The 22,903-nt window shown below is 39.3% G+C and overlaps 1 protein-coding gene across 1 annotated transcript in view; it reads left to right on the top strand.

The window, feature by feature from the left end:
* Nucleotides 1–2,356: 2,356 nt before the first annotated feature.
* The window catches only part of PTPN1 (protein tyrosine phosphatase non-receptor type 1), a 42,168-nt gene continuing 21,621 nt past the window's right edge, over nt 2,357–22,903 (top strand). Inside the window, exon 1 of the mRNA XM_042884889.1 lies at nt 2,357–2,512. Coding sequence (XP_042740823.1) covers nt 2,357–2,512 — 156 coding nt within the window. The remainder of the gene's footprint in view (nt 2,513–22,903) is intronic.

Below are 22,903 nucleotides of genomic sequence, written 5' to 3'. Positions count from 1 at the left end.
ATTTGATGTTTTCATAAAGTGGCTCTATATACCCATTACATTGCTGTATCTCCAAAAGACACGTGAATATGAAGCACTACAAGATCTGAAGCTTGTTTAACAGAAACTAACATACAATTGTTTACAGTATCCCCCTTTTTTTCTTTTCCCCTCTGGAAGTCACTGCATGTAACAATACACAAAACCAAAAGAATTCAATGCTATTTGCTCCAATTAGGTGTGCTTTTTGAAATTGGATTTACAATATATATCACTGCTGCAAAATGTTCCTTTTATTTTGTGTTATTCAGTGGCAAAATATCCATTTGCTCAGGTAATGAGCTTTTGTCATTCAAGGCAATTATTTCTGTGACAGTAGTACACATCTAGCAGAATACGTTGCTAATTAATTACTGACCGAAGAACTCGTAGTGATTTTCTTTATTACCATCCATTCAGGTGACACAAGTGTAAAAGTCTGTACTCCATCTTCCTTTGTAAAATATTTATAATTGTAATAATTCAGATGCATGCAGCTATAGCATCACAAGTATTGACCTGCTCCTACCTAGAGCAGGTTTACGCCTGCATGAAAAATGGTCATCCCCAGGAGCAGCTCTCTGGTGACGTTATGAAGACTTATCTCTCAATATGGAATCACTGAAATACAGCAAGACTTCCCATACGTGTTTGTAATTCTTAACCCTGAAATCACAGTGAAAAGGGATAACAGGAAAACTGTTGAATTTCTCTTTCTGTCCCCAGGTCCAAGAGGTTACAGATTGACCACCTGTTCTCCAGATATAGGTACAGCCTCACAGCAGCCAGATTAGAAGAGAAGATACAATCCCTCATTCACTGCTGTTGCTAACAGGGAAACCAATCTTTTTCACTCACTTGACTGTGCCTGACCAGTTTCAAAAATCAGGTAAAGAGAAAGCAGCAGGTAAGGCAAAAATTCGTTTTTGCACCACATAGTAATGCTTCTATGCTACATGCAGCATCTGATTACCTAGGTTAAACCATTTATCCAATTAAGCCACTTTGCACCTTTTCTTTACTGCAGGCACTCCCACTCCAGGCTCCTTAGCTCATATCTCTGGCTGCTCCTCACTTCCCATTTTGTAGCTAATGAGCAAGTCTCAAACAAGGTGGCATTTAGGGGCTGAACACTGAAATGTGGCCTTTTTTGGAGACTCTGGGAGAAAATTAAGAAAAGTGATGGGAAAGCTTCCTCCAGCAGGAACAGCCAGCCACGCAGGGGCCCCAACCAAGCTTACAGAAGGCTTCGGTCTTGAATGACATTGACATATCTCACCTGCTAACAACTCTGCCATTCTCACACTGCTTCAAATCCACGCAATAGGGTATTTATAATCAAATTCACTCAAAAAAAAAAAAAAAAAAAAAAAAAAAAAAAGTCCCTCTCACAATCTCATTTTGGCTATCTGCAAGTACCAAGAATGCCAAGCCTGCACCAACCCTTAGAAGAAAGACAGTCAAAGACCCAAGTAACAGTAATCTGAGAAACAGAAGTTGGCTGATAAGAGAACTCACTTTGGAAACTGTGCTGGAGCACTGTGCACGGGATAACAGCGTTCTTATGTATGGAACTTCATCCTGAGGCTGAGGAAGAAGCACGCTGACTCTTCAATACAAGATGTGAAGGCTGAAACTTCTCTTGGTGTCACATTTTTAAGAGGGTGCAACAGAACAGCATTTGGGATAGGACAGATAGTAATGGCTACAGCTAAGCAGGAATCCAAGAATGGAGGGCAGGTGAACAGACTCCATCCTGAGCTTCTCATGCCACACACTGCCTTAAATGAAGGGATGTGGAACAACTGACCAAAAAAAAAAAAAGTTTTTCCTCTACTCTGTCCGATTTAAGGGAAAAAAAACCAACAAAAAAACACCAAACTCCTTTATCTCCTGAGTACAGGGCGGTACGAGCAGAGCCTGCACACAGTCAAAGCAAGCAGAGCTGCGCTCTCCCACCTGTGAGGGCGGCATGGCCCCGCGCGCTCAGCAAAAGACCTGCTCGGCCCGGAGCTCTGCTCACGGCCCCGTGTGCCGCCCTCCTTCCAGCGTTCCCTCGGGGCTCAGAAAGGAGAAGATGAATTCAAAGCCCCTACTGCTCCCCAGCGCTGTGGGGACCGTCCTACTTGGCTCCCGGCCCCAGATCGCCCCTCCGGCGGACGCGCTGTCCTCAGGGGCGGAGGGCGCTGCCCAGCCGGGCGGGAACGCCGCCTCCGCGCCCCGCCGCCTCCCGCCGGCACAGTCCGCGCGCCCCTCAAACCCCGCTGCTGCGGCCGCCCCGGACGTCGCGTAGCCGGGGCGGGCTGCGCAGTTCCGGCGGAGAGAAGGGAGGGGTGACATGCAGAGCGGGCAGCCGGGGCCGCGGCGGCTGCAGCCGGAGCCGCCGGAGCAGCGGGTGCTGGGAGTCCGGGCCGGGCGCGGCGTTCCCGCCATGGAGATGGAGAAGGAGTTCCACCGGCTTGACCAGGCCGCCAGCTGGGCCGCCATCTACCAGGTGAGGGGCGGTCGCCCGGCCCCGCTCTGCCCCCGGCGCCGAGGAGGAGCGCTCTGCTTTCGGCTGCTCTCTGCCGCCGTCCGGCTCCGCTTCCCTGCGCCGGCCCGGAGCCCCGCGCGGACGGCGCCGCCTCCCGCTCCCCTCGCGGCTTTCCCTTCCTCCTTTCCCTCCCCGCCGCTGCCGTGCTCTCCTTCCCCTTTCTCCCGGCGTTCAGGAGGCCCCGCACCGCTCCCCTCTCGTCGTGGCCTCGTCCCTCGGCGCGGCCGCCCTTCGCGGCCTTGTGAAGCTGCCCGTCCTCGCCGTGCGGAGCGAGGCTCGGGGCCGCGGCCGTCATCGTGCCGTCGCGGTGCGCGCAGATAACCGGTCGGTCTCCGTAGTGATAGAACAGATCCGAAGAGCGGCTCGTTGGAAGCACTTGCGCGGTGATCTGGTGTTATTTTTTATTATTTTGCATTTAGCATATTTCTGATGTTTTTAAGCTGTCTGGCAAACACGGATGATTCTAAGGATGCCGGCAAGGTGAATACAGATTAACAGATACAGCTGTAAAGAGGTCTTCTGCCTTGAAAGAGTTCTTTGTGCGCTTATTCAGAAGAAGGTGTGAGATGTGGGTGTGCGCAGTCACGTCAGGCAGCGCAGCCGTGAGAGCCGTCGGAATGCTTAAGCTGCAGCACTGCATATTCTGATAAATTCTGATTCCACGTTTGTTATGTAGAGGTGAGGCTTTGCATCCCTGTGCTGCGCGTTTCTCTGGCAACGGGCTTTAGAAAAAGGAAATAAAACATGGAATTTTATGACAATGAAATAAATGAGCTTCAACTTCACAACAACAGTATGTGAGTTGTGAAAGTAGTAGCTTGCAGGATGGGCATCTCCAGTTGTTTGGCAATGGGAAAATAAGCATTTTTTGCATGAAATTTTGAATATGCTTTTCAGAAAAGTCAATTTTTTTGGTAGAGGATTTCATTTCCTGCAGAGCCTCAGTGCTTGCTAACTCTGTATTGGTTGAAAGTCATGTGCATATATGATGTTGTGTTTTTGCTAAACTGTTTTTGATAGTTTGGTCTGTTGCAGGCTTAGCGCTCAGGAAATGATTTTGAGTAGCAGCATTGTAATGGAGGTGGTACACTCCTATGGGTACAATTTAATTACTGAAGTGATATCTGTAAGGAGCCATAAGGTTAATAACGAATGAGGAACTGTGGCATGTTTTCAGTGTAGCATTCAGTGATATTTTTTTCCTGCTTTCTTTGAATGATGTAACGCAGTAACCTGCTCAGACTGTGTCACAGAGTGAGGTTTGATTGAGGTTTGATATTCAGTTAAAAAAGAAACAAGCTGAAGTGATTTGCTTCCAAATGTTGGCAGGCATGAGAGCTGGGTTTTTTGTTTTCTTGCTTGTTTTTTAAGGTTAGTATGTGCTTCTGCATCGCGTAACTCAGTTTCTAACTGCATCCTGCTTTTAAATATCAGCTGCTTTAAATGATGTTGTGGCAGATTGTGTACATCTAGAACAGTGTATTTCGCTGTAATCCGTGCTTTTGATGTCTTGGCAGTGATACGAGCAATGCAGTTTTCCAACAAATACCAATCTTTGCTTGAAGAATGGAGTTAAGTGGAATAATGTTTGTTACTGATGCAGTCGTTTCTTTCTGAAGAGTCTTTCTACGGGTTAATCATAGCATGTACTTGTAGTATCTAGGTGTTAGGATCATGATTGCTAAAATCTAGAGGTGTTCACCAATATTCTGAATGAAACATAATGCAGTTTACTAGCAGAATCACTTCCTCTTGTTTCTTGGCTATATCGTTGATCTAGAGATACAGGTGACATTTAGAAGAGGCATTAGGAGCACAACAGAGTGGTGAAGCTAACTGGAAGGATGGCTACAAGGAGGCGTGTGTGGGTGCCACATGACTTTGAAGGTGTAAAATTTTCCAAGCTTCTTTTTTTGGACAAGGGAAAGCTATGTTCAGCTGCAATAATCACACAGTTCTGAAAGAATGTAAGATTTTTTTAAGTGTAAATAATGATAAGATAAGGACAAAAAGAGTTCAAAATGAATTTCTGAAGGTATTTGTGACAGTTCTGTCTCAGGCACCGTATGGTTGGTGGCACTGTGGTAGCTAGTTGAAACGGTAAATACTTACGATGCTGTCAGTGTTGTTGGTTTTTTTAAACATCCAGTGCCATCTCTTTTATTAGATTTACTTGCTACCAGAACTAGCAGCCATGAGACCTTGGAAAGGTTGTTCAGAGATCTGGTACTTCACAAGAGTTGGTCTGGTACTAATCTGTGTTTCTATTATGGAGAAATATACTTGGGTCTCATTTGATTGGTTGCCTTCTAACCTAAGCATAAGAAATAATTTGAATAGTTAGCATTCTCACTCAAGTCCTCTTCCATAAAACAGCAATTTATAGGAAAATGGTCAGCAGCTTAATACAAACTTTTAAATGTGATATTGTGGTTCAAGCGTGCAGTCCAGAAAACAAATACCTAAAGGTGGGTTGAAGGATGTACATACTGCATAAATACCTTTAGGAGTACCAGTAGGATTGAAAAGCATTCACTCTGGAGATGTCACAACAAAAAGCAGTAGCCCAAAGCTAAGAAAAGAAGAGAAGGTTCTGGGGAAGCATCATTGCAGCCTTCCAATACTTGAGGGAAGCTTAGAAACAGGAGGGAGAACGACTTTTTACCAGGGCAGATAGTGATAGGCTGAGGGGGAATGGTTTTAAGCGAAGAGAGGGGAGATAGAGGTTAGATGTTAGAAATAAATTCTTTACTCAGAAGGTGGTGAGAGACATTGAATCTTCACTTGATCATAGTGAATTTGGTATCGGATTTTAATGGTAATTCTATACATTGAAGTCTTTAATAATTTTGATTTCTAACTCCTTACCCACATTAGTAGAATGAGATACTATCTTAAAAATGCAAACCTCAAATACAGGTTAAATTGCTTCTTGTGTTTATATAAGCCAGGTAGGTTGACATTAGTATGTTGGCTAATGATATTAAGTCTGATGTGTTAATAACATTAAAGAGATCTGTGAATTATTTAGTATTCAGCTATGAATCCCACACAAAGCAGACAGTGCAACCCATGCAGACTTGATACTGCTGGTTTTCACTGAACTGTATGTATGGCAACTGCTCAAAATTAGTTTTCCATGTGAAGGATGCAGAATTCGTGCACTTTTTTTCTTTTTACAGACAGTACATTGTAAATTAAGAAAGAAGCGATCATCTGGATTTTCAGATATGTTCAGAATTGAGAGAACTGAGAATATTGGGCACTGTGCTAGATCTGCTGCTGTGCGTACCCTGGAAAACTGATGTATGGTTACAGTTAAGTACGGTTCGGTTTGATACCTGTAAGAGGAATATTATAGCTGTTCTCAGTTCTTCAAAAAAGGAAGTTTGGTGCTTTTTTGTTTGTTTGTTTGTTTTCAGCTATTATTAATATGACTGTTACTTTTTTCCCAAATCTCCTAAGCTAAACTAAAATACTGCAAAATATACAAGTTAATAAACTTCACACAGGCTATGGGAGAGATATAGGAAGCAACCAAGGATGTTCTGAATATTTCTCTCTCAAAATAGAAAAGACATGGAAAACTTTTTTATTGTCTCTGTGTTTGAGGTAGATTTCAATGTTGAAAGTAACAAGCTGTAAAATGGTTCGCCCTGTAAACTGTATACTGTGGTTGTGTTATATTTTTAAAGTAAATGAACAGGAAGTTCTACCAGTGTTTTCAGTTTATAAGCTGCTGTGAGAGTTCAGACTATCCTGCTGCAGTGTATAAGCATTTGTGTTTCTCTTTTGCTCTGGTGCTATCAAACTTTAAACTTCTTTGGAGTACATAAACTTTAGTATGAGTACAGCTTATTCCAAATGCATCTTTGTGCCTGATTCTGCCAGTTCTTGTTCCTTGAAAATACAGGTCTCTGCATGCATGCCTTGCCACTTCTTAACTTGTGCTATTCAAGTTGATTCATTCAAGGTGTAGTTTAATTGGCTCTCACTATGGAGAGCTACCTTAGAATTGGTAGTTGCAGGGATTCTCTCTTTGCCTGCAATACAGCTAAGGATATATGCCATGTTTTTCAGTGCCGTATGGCTGCTGAATTTTGATAGAACTGTAGGAGAGACAGAGCAGGAAACTGAGCCCCTGTGGCTTGTGAAGTCATTATCTTCTCTGCGAAAAAGCAAAGTTCACTTTCATTTACACGTGCTAGTATGCTTTGCGCTATTGAGAGTGTTCCAGGGCATTCAGCTGCGTTGGCTAGTTGTGGTAGTCACCTTTCCAGGTAAGACTGATCATATCTGCTGATGGCAAACAGGAGATGGTGGAAGTCCTCTTCACCTGAGCTACTGAGCAGCTTAGTATTGCTTGTTTTTCAGAAGCTAGAGTCTAAAATATAAGTATTTGAAGTGTCCTTTCTTATAGCATTGCTCTAAGTAGAATAAAAATGGAGCCCATATTTCTCTATTGTAGCTTACTGCTAAGGGGTACAATTTGCCAAAAATCTGAAAATCATACCTGTGGGCAGTAAGTGCTATGCCTGCTACTGAGTGCCTTCAGAAGGATTTCAGGGTTTCAGAGGGTTCTTCCACATTATTTGTTCCTCTTCCTTTCTGCTTGTCGTAACTGACAATTACAGAGAATACAGTGTTAACCACATGCCAAATGATGTCGAATTCAAACAGAAATTGCACTTGCGAACAGAGACTCAAATACATTGTGTTCAAGGTAGACTATGCATTTCTGAAACTAAAATAACTTTTAAAATATTCTTGTCAAGTTTATATTAACAGTTCATCATACAGGCAACTAAACATTAAAATGAGATCTTGAAAGGCTTACATTGCAAATGAATGCAGATGTTCTGCAGGTGTTTTATCTGAGACTTTCTAGGCTGTGCTTCACACTGAAGGATCACTGCTACTTTCTTACCAGTTCTCCTGTTTCACATCAGTTACCAGCATGACATGATAATCCATTTGGACTGTTAATTCAGCCTAATCAACTTAAGAGGGTACTGAGTGATTCCTTAAAGTTCAGAATTCATGTATGAACTGAAATGGACATTTTTAAATTAAAATTACATGGAGTAGGAAAAAGAATCTATGAAGAAATGAAGAAAAAGCCATACTAGCAGTATTAGCTTGAGATCTCACTATCGCTTGTAGTCAGTGAATGTGAGTGAGTTGTGTCACTCACTAGGGATGCCACTGGATTTGTTTTCCTATGGTCAAATAAAGTAGTTTTTTCTTTAGTCTCCTCACATGCAAAATGAGAACTGTTTAAAGTGTCAGAGAGCTTATAAGCACAAAATTATTTTCTTCCCTTTTGTTTCACAGAAGGAAAAGAACCCAAAGTATGCATATATTATCAGTGTTCTGTTGTGAAGACAGGACGCAGTTTTCTAGGTTTATTGGTTGTTTTAACTGTATTTTTGTAGCTGTTGTTTGTATCTAATACCTCCAAACTAGGTCACTGCGTGATGAAGATTTCAGCTCATGTACTGCTTCAGGTAATGCAGAATGTATGTGGATGTTCTCTTCTGATCATGGTCATCTTTTGCAGTCTGTGTTCTCTTTTAAAACAGAGGCCTTCGTTCATCAGTGAGGATGAAATCTCTGCTAGGTGAAAGTCTGCAAAATGTGTTTAGCCAGAGGCTTATTTAATGGCCAGATGGATAGATATTTGAAAATTGAATATTATGCCATAAACCTTAGAAATTAAAAACAAAACAAACAAAAAAGCCATACGGTTAGCTGGATAATTAGAATTTTCCTGAGCGCAACATTTTCTAGTATGCTCTGCTTAATTCTGCAGTTTCTGCAATGCTGATTAGTAAAAAGGTTAATATGGAGTGAGATCAAAGACTATCACATAGAGCATCACCTGAGGTTTTGTATAGTATTCAAATGCTGAACTGCAAGTGCTGTCAATGTTAGTCGTTTTACATGGATTTTAAAAAGTTGTTTTTGAAATATTCAACTATAATTTTTGTGTCTGTACTTCTGTAAAAGTGTGTAGTGCATCTGGACCTTTTGGAAGCATGTGGTGTCTTTTTTTTTTTTTCTTGAAGGAAGCTTGTTTATGAAAATAAAACGAAGAAACATTCTCTGTGATGTTTGGAAGTAATAATATGGCTTGAACTGATCTGTCAGCTTTGATGTGTACAGTGCTTACCATTGAGATTTTTTTTTTTTAAGTCATCGGTCACCATGTCTCACGTTGATTTGCACAAGAAACACGTTTTAGTTATCTCTCTGGTGTCAGTAGACATGCCCTTGCTGGTTTGGCTGGGAGGGGCACTGTGATACAACATCAAAATGCCTTTGTGTGTTCCCTTTGTAGATCGTGTTGAACAAACACCAGTTCATTTTCTACCAAAGCTTGTGAATTTAGATGTGCTTTTTCTCTCACCCACGCAAGACATTGCTAAGATTCAATAACTTGCCTATTATACTAAGAAAAAGCGAGTAATTCTTGGAAATTCATGATTCTGTTACTAGTGGTAGCTTATCTGCCTTCAGCTTGGGTTTGTGCTTTCTACATCGCCAAGAGAAAGATTCATGGGACAGCAGAGAAAAATCTGTCATCCATGATCAAAGGGTGAAAGAGTCAGCACAGTAGGAAAGTTTGGGAATTTTTAAAATTCATTTTTTCCCCCTAGGTTCTGGTTCTGTAGGTTCTGTTCCCTTATGCTTTCACCTTGCTCAACACTTTGTCCCAGAAAATGGACTGCTGAACACAATATTTCCATAAGTTATTGTCTTTGCAGTCATAAGCAGTGGAGTAACAAGCTGGGTATCTAGGGCATCTGCTTGTGGAAGAACATCAGTACAGCCAGCTTATTTGACAGGTCTGAATTTTCAGTCACTGTGGCTAGAGCCTGTCTGTATCTTTTAACCCAAAGTACTTAACATTAACACCGTGTCAAATGTGTTTCCTCCTTAATTGTGTATGCTTTGTTCTTTTTCCCTAGTGGCTGTTGCTTTTCACTCACGCTCTCTTGCTGGCTCCTACTTGTCCTTGTTGACTGGCGCGGTGCTGAACATGGATTGTAGAGGGGAAAAAATATTTGGGTGTTCTGCTTTCTCATTGAGCACATAGTTAATGAAAGAAAGCAGATTAAAAAAAGCTTTTTTGCTGAATTCAGCATTAATCTCTTGGTGGTGTATTTTGGATTTACCTAAGTGGCATACCAGTACCTGCATTAAGGGCTTGTTTCAGAGCCTGTTTCTCATTGTCAGGGACTGAAACTGGATCTTCACTGTACGTTGGATATTTTAGTCCTTCCATGCTGGGATTCAAACCTTGAAGTAGTGCTGAGCTCCTTTTCACTGCAGTGTACTCCAGTGGAAGGAACAGGAAGAAGTCTGCTGCATGCCTTCACCATCTGTGCCTTTTCCCACCATCTGAAACTGTAATTGTCTTAGCAATCGGTTGTTGCGGATGCTGTGGTAGCACAATTGAAGGGATAAAAAGGCACCTTCAGAATTGACAGCACAGTTGGTCAGTGATGTGGACTGACCAGCTTTCACTCACCAGCTTTTGTGATACTGCTTAATCAGATTTGAATTGTGTGGCACAGTCTTTTTCCTGTATGTAGGAGGTTAAAACAGTTTCTACGTAAGTGGGAGTAGGAAATAAAGCAATAACAACGAAGCAAATTTTGCATTTGGCTGTGTGTGTAACGATATAAAAACTATGATTCTTTTCCAGTGGGGAAAGTGGAGCTGTGTGAGTCAGGCTGCAGGCAGGGTAGCAATGGAGCCCTCTGCTCAGAAAGCTTATTGTGCTTCAGGTACTAAAACGCTTGTTGAAAAAGCTGCTAGGTAGTATCTTAAAGGAGCTGTTCTATTTGCAATCTTTCATGTACTTTTTCTTGTATCTCAAGTTCCCAGAATTTTATGTTTCGTCTTTGAAGTGCTTGATTCATCAAGTTTTCAGTGCTGTGAGCCATCTTAGAAGACACTCTGTTTTTCAGGTTATTTATATTTATTGGGAGCAAGCAGTCTATGCATAAAGAGGAATTTCTTCCCTTGTGAACATTTGAATGCAAATTGCTTGTTTTTATAATTTCAAATCCCATAGTGACAAGTTACAGTAGCATAAGCAGTGTGACCTTTTGGTGTGATTGCAGGAAGTAAAATATGAAAACTATTTTAAAAATAAAATTCCTTTGACTAAGGAAGACTGTGCTTCCTTGATCTGACAGGAAAAATAAGCCATACCAGTTCAAATCTTGATTCCATTCTGCTGCTACTTTTTTTCCAATGTCTTCTGTGCAGTTACTGCAGCTGGTTGTAGTAGGGCAGATCACTGGAGCAAGAATGAGAACCAAAAAAATACTGTGTGGGTTATTAACAGCCAAAATCAATATCCACACATTCTGGATCATTTTTGAGTATTTCCAGAAATGAAAGAAAAGTTTTGAGTTTTAGCCAGCAAGGAATGTCAAAGTAGACAGCTACCCGATGCCAGAAAACGTGTAATACTTATACAGCTTAATTAAATAGAAAAGTGATAATTGTCGTATTTTTTTTACACTTCTGGCAAGGACTGTGTTCACCTAATGATTGCAGTTGCCCACCAGGAGCTGTGCAGTGCCCAGCAGCACCTGCAGCATGACAAAGAGGACTCTTGCTTCAACTTGTACTATGTTTTCATTCCCAGGTTGGTATCTTCTCAGAATTGGCCCAGAGTTTCCATGATGAGCAGTTCTGCCTGTCTGGTCTTTTAAAACTTGTGAGTAATGAAGGATGATACATGTAGCAAAGAAACAGCCCCCTCATTTTATCCTTGCATGTTACACTAGCTGTCATTAAATCAGTAATGTACTGAGAAATACGATATTGAGTTGAGGGGGCTGGTTGTTTCATTTGACAGCAAGCAATACTACACAGACAGCTGATCAGTAATTTCCCTTAAGCCCAGTTGCCTCATTTGAAGTGAAGTTGCTTGTTCTCGCTGGAAACAGGCTTGGCGTTCAGGGTTCTGGAGCACTGTTGCTCACCATGTCCCTCAAAGTTGTCTTGTTTTCAGTAGAGGAGAAAGATTGAATCCGGTTGAAAATATGTGAAATCTTTACAGCTGCTGGGTTTATTAGCCAACATCAGAGCATTAGCGGAGAGGTCTAATCTTACAGCAGGCTTTTTAAAGCTTGTTAAGCAGGCAGAGCAGAAAGATTTTATGGCTATTACTAACTGATAAACAAGAAACTGATGACAAATATGACATAATTTGTGTCAGGTTTACCATTCAGAACCTCGGTTTGGAACTGAATCTGTTCTGCTGAGTTTTACTTGATTGCCTTACCATAAGTGTAGCATACAGGCTGCTTGTCTGAGGCTGACTGACAGCAGGAAATTCCTTGTAATTTTGCTGAATTCTCAGTGGGGCTTTGGGGTGACAAAAATGTTATGTGCTTACTGGTACGTGCTTATTGTTTTTTGAGGGTAGCTGAATTACTTTACTATTGCTTCTAGTTAGGAGGAAACACTCAAATATTATTTTACAATAATAATAAATGTATACATTAGAACTTTAAGAAAGAAAATCAACATAAGACCTCAGAGACTTCTTTACACTAAAGTATTTTCTAGCAATGTGTTCTCCAGGTAAAAGCATCTCTTTATGCAAATTTCTGTCTCTGAATGGTTTAAGAAAAATAATCCATTGTTGTAAAAATGCCTGCCCAGAGTACTGTTGATGCCGTAGGAGGTACTTGGGTGTGATCCTAATAGTCAGTAAGCTTTATTTGTGAACCAGTGCTCAGAAACCTTTAGATAATGGTCTTTTGGTGGGGACTGGGGATAAAGTTTGGTTGTGTTTTTTTGTTGATGTTGTTTGTTTGTTTTAAGATGTTCGAAAGTTTGTGTTTTTTTATTCTTTCTGTTACTGTTTCAGATGTGTGCTAAGAATGCAAGCAGTTTTTAGATAGCCACCAAATTACAAAGCTGCCAGTGGCTTACAGGAGGTGCAGGGTTAGGAGCAGGAGTCTGGTTGGGCTATAGGCACGGTAGGCTGGGTACAGCACAGAGGCCTGGCCTATGAGAGAGGAGCAAAGGAGGTCATAAGAGTTGTGCACTTCCAAAGAGGATGCTGTAATGGTGGAGATGGCAGTTGCAATAGTTGTGTGGCTTTGCTGAATAATTTGGTGTTTCCTGAGTGAATTACTCTAAACTTGAAGTAACAGTAGATGCATGAAGTGGCAAAATGTTGTTTATCTTGTCTGATGCATGCAATCTGTTTTATTAGCATGGGGAGTATGAAATAGTTCTTTGAAGTCCCAGCTTGTCTTGTTCTGCAGACTTTTTCATGTACTGGAGTGCAGTGCTAATTCCTCCCGCATTATCATCTCTATAGATATTCATCTTGATTGTGTAGAGTGCCTGTTTAACACTGATGTGTTTTAAACTCTCAGTTGTTTTCACATGGGGAGAAGACAACCTGCCTGACTGGAGGTGAATGCTCCCTCACAGTGCAGTGACAATTAAAGCAGTCATTAGTAATGCAGGATTGCTTCTGTCATTGTCTTAAGGTACTTTGAAACATGGAGAAATAATAAGATATAGAATGAGTTCTAGCATTTAAGTTGTGCCTTGCTTTGAATTAATGGAAGGATTCTGTCTTTCCACAGGAATCTGTCAGGCTGTTTAGCTATAGATTTTCTTATACGCTGTTTATTCTGGAGACGTAATTTTATTCACTCTTCCTTTGTGAGGACCAGTTGCTAACACACATTGGAAGCTAGGCTTATTTTCAGCAAAAAATAATATCAATATCCACTGTAACTGAAAACTAAGTGTACATTTTGATTTGTGCTTGAAGGGCAGCTAGCAAAGCAAAGTGCTCCTAGATCCATTTTCAAGGTGTCCTCTGAATGTGAGTTCACTGAATGTAACGTCCATACTGTTCGCATTCAAGGGTTAAGTTTCTCTTTCAATAAAAGGTATTGATTTTTCTCTTTTTTTCTTGGAACAGTATACTGCTCTGGAAATAGTTGTGTAAACAGTCAACTCTATGTGCTTCTTCTGCTGAGCCTTTACGTAGAGCAGAGGTGCCCAGCCATTCTGCCTTGGAGCCAGGTGAAGGCTGTACAGTCTGTTCTGTCCCTGCTACCAACCCGTGGGCTTGTGCACATGGCATGTGATCTGTCCAGCCCTTACATGACCCAGCAGCCATACAGTCAGGTAAACAAGTGTATAAACTTGTGTTTGTGAGGATGGGATATGGCATCAGTATTTGGCTTATGCCAAAAGCTGCGTTCAGTCCATGGATTGCTTGCTCCAGTGAGCTGGTTGTCTCAGGTTTAGAAAGCTGTAGGCTGTAAAGTAAAACTAGTTTAGCTCTTTTTTTGTCCTAAGCACATATTTGACAGAATTGTGAGAAAATGGGAGTATCCTAATTCTGCTTTATCTAACATCTGTTTTCAGAAGTACTGTTTGTTCTCAGCAGGTTTTTGTGTGCACTGCAGTAGCTTGGCAACTTGTAGGTTGCACCATTCGGTGATTTCAGTATGCTTTTAATCATCACTGAAATTTTCTTTTCCAAGTTTGAATATTCAAAGTACAGTGAAGTGGGCATCTGTGATTATAATAATATAATACCAACAGAAATGTTTCATTTGGGATCTGTTTAACAAGTTGTTCATTCAAATTTGTAATCCAGTATGTCTTCAAATTTCAGTCCAGAAGTCTTTCTTGAAATTAGTTTAAGAAAGGGATACTTGTAACTTCTTTCTGCAAGTGATTGTTAACCACTACACAGGTACTCAGAGTCCCCAAATACCTATTTGGGTAGCTTGCTGGAAGAAGCTCAGTACTAAAAGGCCTGACTGCTTGCTGGCGCTTCACTGGAAGCTAAGTTTGAGTTTGACCTCTGCGCATGGGGGCATGAAGATGCTCTGTGCATCCTGTTAGTTGTACATTCTCTTTACACTTGAATCTCAGTATGCTCGAAATGGTGCAAAGGTAATAGCGTGAAGAGTACAGTACTGTTGCCTTACAAGTGTTCTCACAGTATGCTTACTAATGTTCAATGAAGTGTTCTTATGCTGTAGGTTAGAACCTCCTGGGATTTTGAGTGATACCCTTATTTGTAGGGAAGAAACAGCATAGGAAAACCACTTACATTATGGAGTTGGTGCCTTCTGTAGCATATGGTTCATCATTTGTAGTGAACAGTGATTCCTCGTAATAAATTCGGTAATACCCCTCACACTTGGAGCTTAAAAATTGCATCTCAAGAAAGCCAGTAAAACAACATGTGATAAAAACATCTTCCAGGAAATGAAGTTGATCAGTAAATAAGATGTAGATATCTTTTTTTCTTTTTTCTTTTTTTTTAAATAGGTAACATAGAGTTCACAACTTCCTATTTAACAATTCCTGCCACTTCCTTTCTTGTGTGTTTTAGTACTTCCTCTACATACGAGCTCATAACTTCATGAGAGACTTCATGGAACTAGTAGAAAGTTCGGAAATACAGCCATTGTCTGTCTCATAGTATTCTAAATGTAAGAATAGTTTACCACACTGTGAGGCTTTATTCCCTTAAATTTTTCAAATATATTAGAAAGTGTTATGTAGATTTTTAGATATTCAGAGTACTTAATATGAATGGAATCATGTATGCAAAGTGAGACCAGTTGCTTAGTGTTTCAAAACAGTGAACAAGGTTTCGTTGAATTAGAATTAAGTCCTTTCCTTTGCATATTAAACACTGGTTGTGTTGCTTTGTCCTTTTAAAGGCTTAATCCATTTTTTGTTACAGTTGTTTTTGTTTTCTCTATAGAAAAAGTAAATTTAAAAATTAGACTTCACCGACATAAGTAAGACTAAATGCTTACACAACTCAGAAACACAATGGCTTAGATATGGCTTATCTTGTAAATGCTTATTATGTTCGAATCTATCTATTTCGTGTTATTGCTGCTAAATAGGTATAGGAGATACACTTTTGTGCAGTGATTACTGAAATTGTATTTCAGAACTCTTTAAACAAGGCGTATATGTTTACAAGCAAGCAGCTATGAACTGACCTTTTCCTTTTGAGACAGGCTCTTCTCAATGTTCAAGATAGACAGGAGATTGTCTTTACCTTATTTGATAAGAATTTATACCTATATAAATGAAACATTACAGAAAAAATAGCGGTAAGTCTCTGCAGTCTGAATAAACTGTTGCTGTTGTGTCTAATGTGGTAACAGTATTGTGCTGTGAAGGCTAATTTGGTAGGTTTCTAAGAGGGAAATAACCTTTGAAACTCTTATAATATGCAAACTAATTAGAGGGTGCAGTGAACAGAGCTGTTTCTGCCAAGCTGACTAAGCTAGGAATTCAAATTACTATTTTTAGCCAGTTTATAATGTTTCTAGTTCTCAATAGTACCCATGTTACCACCTTCAAGAATTATATTAATGTATAGTTATCCCACTGATTAACAAAGTACAATCAATATTTTTAGTGCAAGCACTATGTTACTTTTTAGCTCAGAACAAACTGTGAATATACAGACAAAACAAAACTCTTCTAGTAGCATCTGGGCTGTGGTACACTATAATAATGTCTATGACTTGCATGAGTTCAGACTAAAAGCTTCCTTAGAGGAAAAGACATGATCCCTGGAGTGAAGTAACTGTTGTTTTCTGTAAGTTTTTTACATATAATTTCTCTAGTGTACATATTCCTCCCTTTTTCCCCCCAGCAAGAGAATTCCCTTTCTCCAAGAATTTCTTGCATGCTATTGTTTGCATTAAAGAATGCTTTTCTGTTGATCCTTAAAATATAATCAACATAAAGATCCTGTTTAAAAAACAAACAAACAAAAACAACTTCTGAGTTTTGTCCAGAGATTTAAAAATCATTGTTATCAGCTGTTTTGTACTTCAAGAAGTAACTGCAGCAGTACAAGAATTTGGGAAGTACTGAGATGAGTCACATCATAAGAAGTGTTTGCAATTACGAGATAGTGGCAAAACTAACTTCAAAATTAAATTCTAAACTATTATTTCTTTTTTTTTTTTCTCCCAGTAAGCTTCCTTTGGTACTTTCTGCAAAGATCACTAGATGAGCAAAATATACTCCTCAGAATGTATGTGCAGTAAATGAACATACTTAATGTATAAATGAGTTGCCTTTTTTCTTTAATTTTATCAGTCTGATTTTAATGAAGCATGTTGCTTGCTGGTATCTAAACCTGCTTTAACTGGCTGTGTTTTCTGAAAACATACACAGCTACTTTTACTCCAGTTAAGAATTCAGTTTTTAAAAAAATATTTTAATTCTCTTTTACTTCTATTAACACTAATAGGTTAGTTACTGTATCCCTTCTAAATTGCAACAGGTAAGATCTGAGTTTAGTCAGTGTTGGATGTTGAAACTGATAGTTTAAAGTTAATTCTGTTTTCATAAGCTTTATATTTTTCACTTCTGTTTTTCATGATGGTAAGAGACATCCAGACCAACTCAAATAAAGAAAATAAAATCTAGACAAACTCCAGAAAATAGTTCTGATTCTTTTTGCTTCTGATTTTGTGTCATGATGGAAAACAGGCCATTAATATAGATGTACTTTTCTATTTTTAAATACTTTAAATACTTTCTGCCCAGAAACGTAAAGGAAACTCATGATTTCCAGGCCTGGCTCCGATGATGCTGAGCGATGTCCACTTCCACTGACAGGTTTTTTTTAATAAAGCTAGCAAAGGGGAGGGGAGCTAATCTAAAACTTTCTCCTCTTGCCTCTAGGGACCAGGGAGGACAAAAGCATTCCTATGGGAGCTAGAAGAATTGCTCATAGAAATATCCTCCCTTCTGAATGGAGAAGTATATAGCTGTTCCAACGCAGCTGTCAACCAAAGAGAGCACTGCAGTGTAGTAGCTGGATTCCTAAAATGGTAGTGAGAAATGTTGGCTCCAAAGTTAGAAGCCAAATGAGTTAGAGCATTGCAGATGAAAACTAATCTGCTTGGAGAACGCAAGGAGCATCCATAATAGCAACAAAGAAGTGGCTTCTAATGGTCTTCATTGGTTGACTTCCTTAACTGGTATATTTGCAGTCCTTGAGGGAAGATGTGGCTGCAGTAATGGCTGTTTGGAGAGATCAGGTAGATCAAAATCAGTACTCTAGCTGAAAGGTGTTTTCTTGCTCACTGAAACCCTTTATTGTTTCAGCAGTTCAAGCTGACATAAATGTTTATTTTGGAATGCAATGCCAGCAACAACAGCAAACTTAACATTAGAGCATTCAAAGAACAGTAGCAGTGATGTGAAAAATGTTTTCATTTTTAAGTCCTAAAAGGGTATTTTTGTAGCTTTTAGTCTCTAATGACCTTTCAGAGTGTGTTCTTCCACTGCCCATTTTTCTCTTTGCATGCAAATTCTAATGCTGTGTTAACAGCATAATAAAAGTGCATTGGTGGTAAGTCATAGAGTGGATGAAGTTTCCTGCTTTTCCTATTACTTCTTTCATTGGCTACCTTCTAGAAGATACTATAAGGTCAAAGTTACATTGCTGTATTCGTAAATAGTTTGATAAGTAAATATGAACAAGAACTCTGGAGCTCTTGTAAAAATTCAACTTTTCTGTTTACAGACATATCTTGTGCTCTAAGACCTCTTTAGGTTTAGTATTTCTTCTCTCTCAGAATGGACCTCTTTTTGCTTTTGATTACAGTGTCATTATGTAGCCATCTGTAACTCCACCTGCCTTTCAATATTTGTTTTGGGCACCCAGCCACCAAAAATTCTGAAATGATCTAATTTCCTGTTATTTAGTACTACTTGTAAATTGTCTTTGGTCTTCATTACTAGTATCTGAGCCCCCACTTTAATGTAGATATGGTACTATTCAAGAGAATTGGGATAGTGGTTTTTTCTATTTGAACCTCATTATCCATTTGCAAAAGAATGCAGTGCAGCAGAACAAACTGAAAACTGGAAAGAAAAATAAAAAAAAAGTAGTTGCTGAATCCACGGTTAAAAGTCATTGAGATCTTACTGAAGGAATCAGATACCCTCCAGGGAATTGTTCCAGTGCTAACTAAACACAGGGGTGTGAAGTCAAACTCTCCAAAAAATGAAAGCTCTTTACCACTGGGAGACTATTTAAGAAAACTTGTCTTCTGGCTTCTTAGGCTTGCCTTGAAAATTGGAGCTATAGCAATCCCAGAGCCTGGCAAATATTTGTTTCTTCTATTGGATAAGCAAAATGTTGGATTTAAGAGAGGTAACAATTTTGTACTAGACACTAGACACATCCCGAATGGTGCTTAGATCTTTTCTGTTTTGTAGACACTTGTAAATGTTGTCATTTTGGTGGATAAGTCCATTCAGTCCATTTGTTCACCTTGCTCCTCGCTGAAATCCCTCATGCTTCATGGATACTACTTGATCAGTCTCAATTAAGGAGAAAAGGGAAAGATCATTAATTAGTGAGGCAGCATTCACACCTTATCTGTGGTTGGTATTTTAGAACTAGTGCATAAAAACCTTGTTTTCACAGAGTATAAACTGCTAATAAGATGAATGCGCAAATGTTGACATTTCTTTTTGTTTTTTTTTTTTAATCAAACATTTGCAATTTCATTTTGTTTCTTTAAAAATATTTGTCCTGAGTAAAATGACGGCAGTGTTTATCTATGAAGCAGTCAATGTGCTGTGCTGTTTGTTTGGCTTTTAGTCAACATACTTTCCAGGAAAGGGTGAAAGGACACTGATACCACAGATCAGTTTCGTTTGTAGCTCAGTGAATGTGAAGTATATATTTTAATATAAAATGAAGTCTCTTTAAAAAAATAAATAAAAAAGACAGTAATAACTTAATCGAGGCATACATAAACTTCAGCTCCTTAAATGTGGGGGCTCCTTGCTTTGAAACTTGGTGAGAAAACAACCTTTGTGTGGATGTTCTGGGTCCTTTGATCATTGTAGTAGCTTGCTTATGTCTCACAAGATGAGTGTAGTGACCCCCACTGAGTTTTAAACAGTGACAGTAGTTCTGTCATTAGTTTGAATGGCAACCAGGAGTCTCTCTTTAGGCAAAAGGTTATGAAGTCTTTCTGTATTGGTTTGAGGGCTGCTCTTAAAGTAATGCTTTCTATTTTCTGACGTTGGCTCACAAAGTCAGAGGCGGGTGCTGGTGGTGTGGCAGTAGGGCTGAACCTTCCCACCAATGTCCCATTACGTCTTGTTGCTGTGTGACAGCTGGCAGCAGAGGGGCAGTCTGACAGAGTGGTGTCTGACATGGAAGTGCTTATGGAGCAAAGGTGAGGAATCGAATTCCCTCATAAGGAAATAGACATTCCTATTGACATTCGTTGATGGTTGCTGGAAGCTTATGGAGACCAACCAGTGGATTTTGGCACAGGGAGGCATGGGTGGTGCGTTTGAGTAGTGGTGACAGTGGTCACCTCCACTGGTGCAAATGTTTCTGAGTGCAGAATGAAGACTCCTGTTCATTGCTGGTGAAAATGCACAACTAATGGTGATGACCACATTGAAAAATAGTCAAATTCTCTTGGAGAATTTGCATCTCTTGGAGTTTTCATGGAAGTAAAAAAAAGGAGGCATTACTTTCGGAGCAAACTACATGCAATACTAGTACCATAGAAGCCTTTGAAATTATTCGTTGATTAAAAAAAAAAAAAAAAATGGCCAATGTTCAAAAATGTTCATTGTTGTCATCAGGTGCCAGTCTGAGTTTAAATTCTGAACCAGTAATTCAATTAAGTATCACATATTCTTTTTTCTAAGTATGTGAGTGAATCATACAGTAAGTCTTACTCATATGAAAGGATGCCAGACATGTAGCTTCACTACGAAAGGCATGATTGAAAGCAGTCAAAAAGAAGACAGCAACCCAACAGCATACAAACCCACAGGAAGCTTTTTGTTGTATTTATCGAAATTAAGGAAAAAGTTTGTCAGAATGGACAGCTGGAGGAGGTGGGAAAAGACAACTTCATAGAAGGTCTGGTAATGATTTTCATTGCTCACTAAAGTTGTCATACAGCTGACAGGAATTCAGAGTAACTTTTGGAAAGTTTCTGTTCCTGCAGCAGAACGCATGCTTTATACCTACGTAAATTAAATCAGGCGTCCTTTCTGTGCAAAGGGAAAGGATGGTAGGTTATAAAATGGAACTATGCTCATTTCATTTACAGGAACCATCTTGTGCTTCAAAATTTTAAATGTACTTGTTTCAGTGTATTGAAATGATTTTACAGGAAGTCAGGCTGAACTGATTCACTTTCTTCATATTGATTTCTGCCCAGCACAAAACTTCTGATATTAACAAAGGATGAGTGATACTTCAGACACCACTTGACATGACTTCAAATAATAAAACTTTCTTATTTTTCTTAGAGCTTTTCTAAAGATGAAATTTAAATCTGAATAAGAATGGGTAATTCCTGTAATGGTGATAAAGCTTGCAGTTGGTTTGCACATAGAGAGAATGAGAATCCTTACTGCCTTTCTGTCTTTATTTCAGTACTTTTTCTAGATTTGCTGAAGCTAAATTGGCTACTGTCTGGTAGCTTGATCAAATGCCTGTCTATCCTTGTAACAAAGAAGTTTGGGATAAAACGTACAGATTTAAACCATTTAAACCATTTAAACAGATTTAAATGTTTACATGCTCTTGCCTTCTACTGTACTTTGGTAAATAAGATTGGTTACTGAGAGATGTCAACTAGCTGCTGTTAGATAGTTGTAAAAGAGGCTTTTACTCTTGTTTTTATAGTAGAATTTCAGAAAGGAAATTATATGACAAACAGTAAATTAAAAGATGTTGGAAGTTGATGCCAACTATTAGTAGTAGCGTGGACCGCAAGCCAATCTAGTTGGCTTTCATTTGAAGTCTTCCATCCTTTCTCTAGTACAGTCCCCAAAATTGTTTTGAAAAGGCATGATCATATCTCAAACATTTTAAAAGACTTTTTTTGTTGTGTTGTGTGTTTTTTCTGTACAGAACACTGAGCTTTATAAACAAGCCAGACTGAACCTTAATTTTCATTGTACATTTTATAATGGGTGTATTAATCTGGGCTGCTTTCTAAGAACTATATAAATGAATTTAAATACTTGAAAGTCTAGCAAATGTTTGAAGATCTTTACATTAGAGAATATGCAACTTCCTGGTTTAAAACAATGCAAAACCAAACCTTTCTTAAAGAAGTAGTAAAACCTTAAAATATCAGCAACTAATGGCGAGAAGAATTAACAACCTACTGATGAACAAGCAGTGAGCAAGGAGTGATATTGATATAGATACCTTCAAAGTCACTGTATCTCTTTGTATACCTTGCAGGAAAGGCGGCACTGAAACACCAGAGAACCTTAATTACATTTATCTTTTTTTTTTTTTTTCCCCATCAAATGAACTCACAGGTTTTAAGGTTAGATGGTGATAATGCGTTATGCAAGAATTTGGTCAAAGTAAGGTCTTGTGTTTTCAAACTGAGACTACTAACAATATGTAGTAACTGAAAGATCGTAGGGTGTTCTGAGTGAGTATAAATAAAAAGTCATTCCACAGTTCTGACTTAATGGAGTCGGAGATTCAGTTGAGAAACTAAACTATCTGCAGTGGTTCCGAGGGCATCTCTCATCCATTTGCTTCCAGTTTGTGACTTGTAGCTGGTCTAAACTCTTGGTTATGTGGCACATCAGTTTGGCTTTGCTGCGAGAAGCAGCTTTTCTCATCCTCAGCCTTCTACTACTTACAGTTTTTGTTTTCCCTCCTTCCTCTCCACCCTCACTGAAGACTGCAAAGTCTATTAATGTAATCTTTACCTTGCCTTTTTTTTTTTTTTTTTTTTTTTTGTGGTGGGTGTTCTGTAGAAGATACAGTGCTGCTAGATGGCTTGTGAGATGCTGGAACGAAATGGGTAACTAGGAAAGGAGGACACTGTTTATAACCACAGTTGTCTGTTAACGAAGCCTGGAATAACCTACAGACCAGAAATTACACATTTTAAACTCATACAAAACCAGTACTGCAAACAAATTAAGGTCTGGATTTGTAAGAGACTAAATTCCTATGAGTTACGTGCATATCTGGGCTGCCAGATGCACCAGTCTATTTGAAATGAGGTTAAATTAAAGGTCTTTATCTGTAGACCTCTGTGTTTGGGTAAGTCAAGATCTGAATTTTGTCTCTGATTATTTTTCTTGTAGGAGATTAGTAACTGACATAGAAGCTCTTAGCACTTCAGTAGGACTGTGGTTTATTTCCTGGCACTGACTTTGTTTGATGATAAAGATAGCAAAGCTTTTCTTCTGCAAAACAGCAGTCAAGAAAATGACTTCTTCTTGAGAAGAATTCCATCTTCTCAAAAGTCACTGTCCTTCTAG

The sequence above is a fragment of the Lagopus leucura genome, unplaced genomic scaffold, assembly GCF_019238085.1.
Source record: "Lagopus leucura isolate 7727_CA_CO unplaced genomic scaffold, USGS_WTPT01 Super-Scaffold_100047, whole genome shotgun sequence".
In the NCBI taxonomy this organism is placed as follows: domain Eukaryota; kingdom Metazoa; phylum Chordata; class Aves; order Galliformes; family Phasianidae; genus Lagopus; species Lagopus leucura.
Note: the sequence above shows the minus strand (reverse complement) of the source record. Positions and strands in the feature narration are given on the sequence as shown.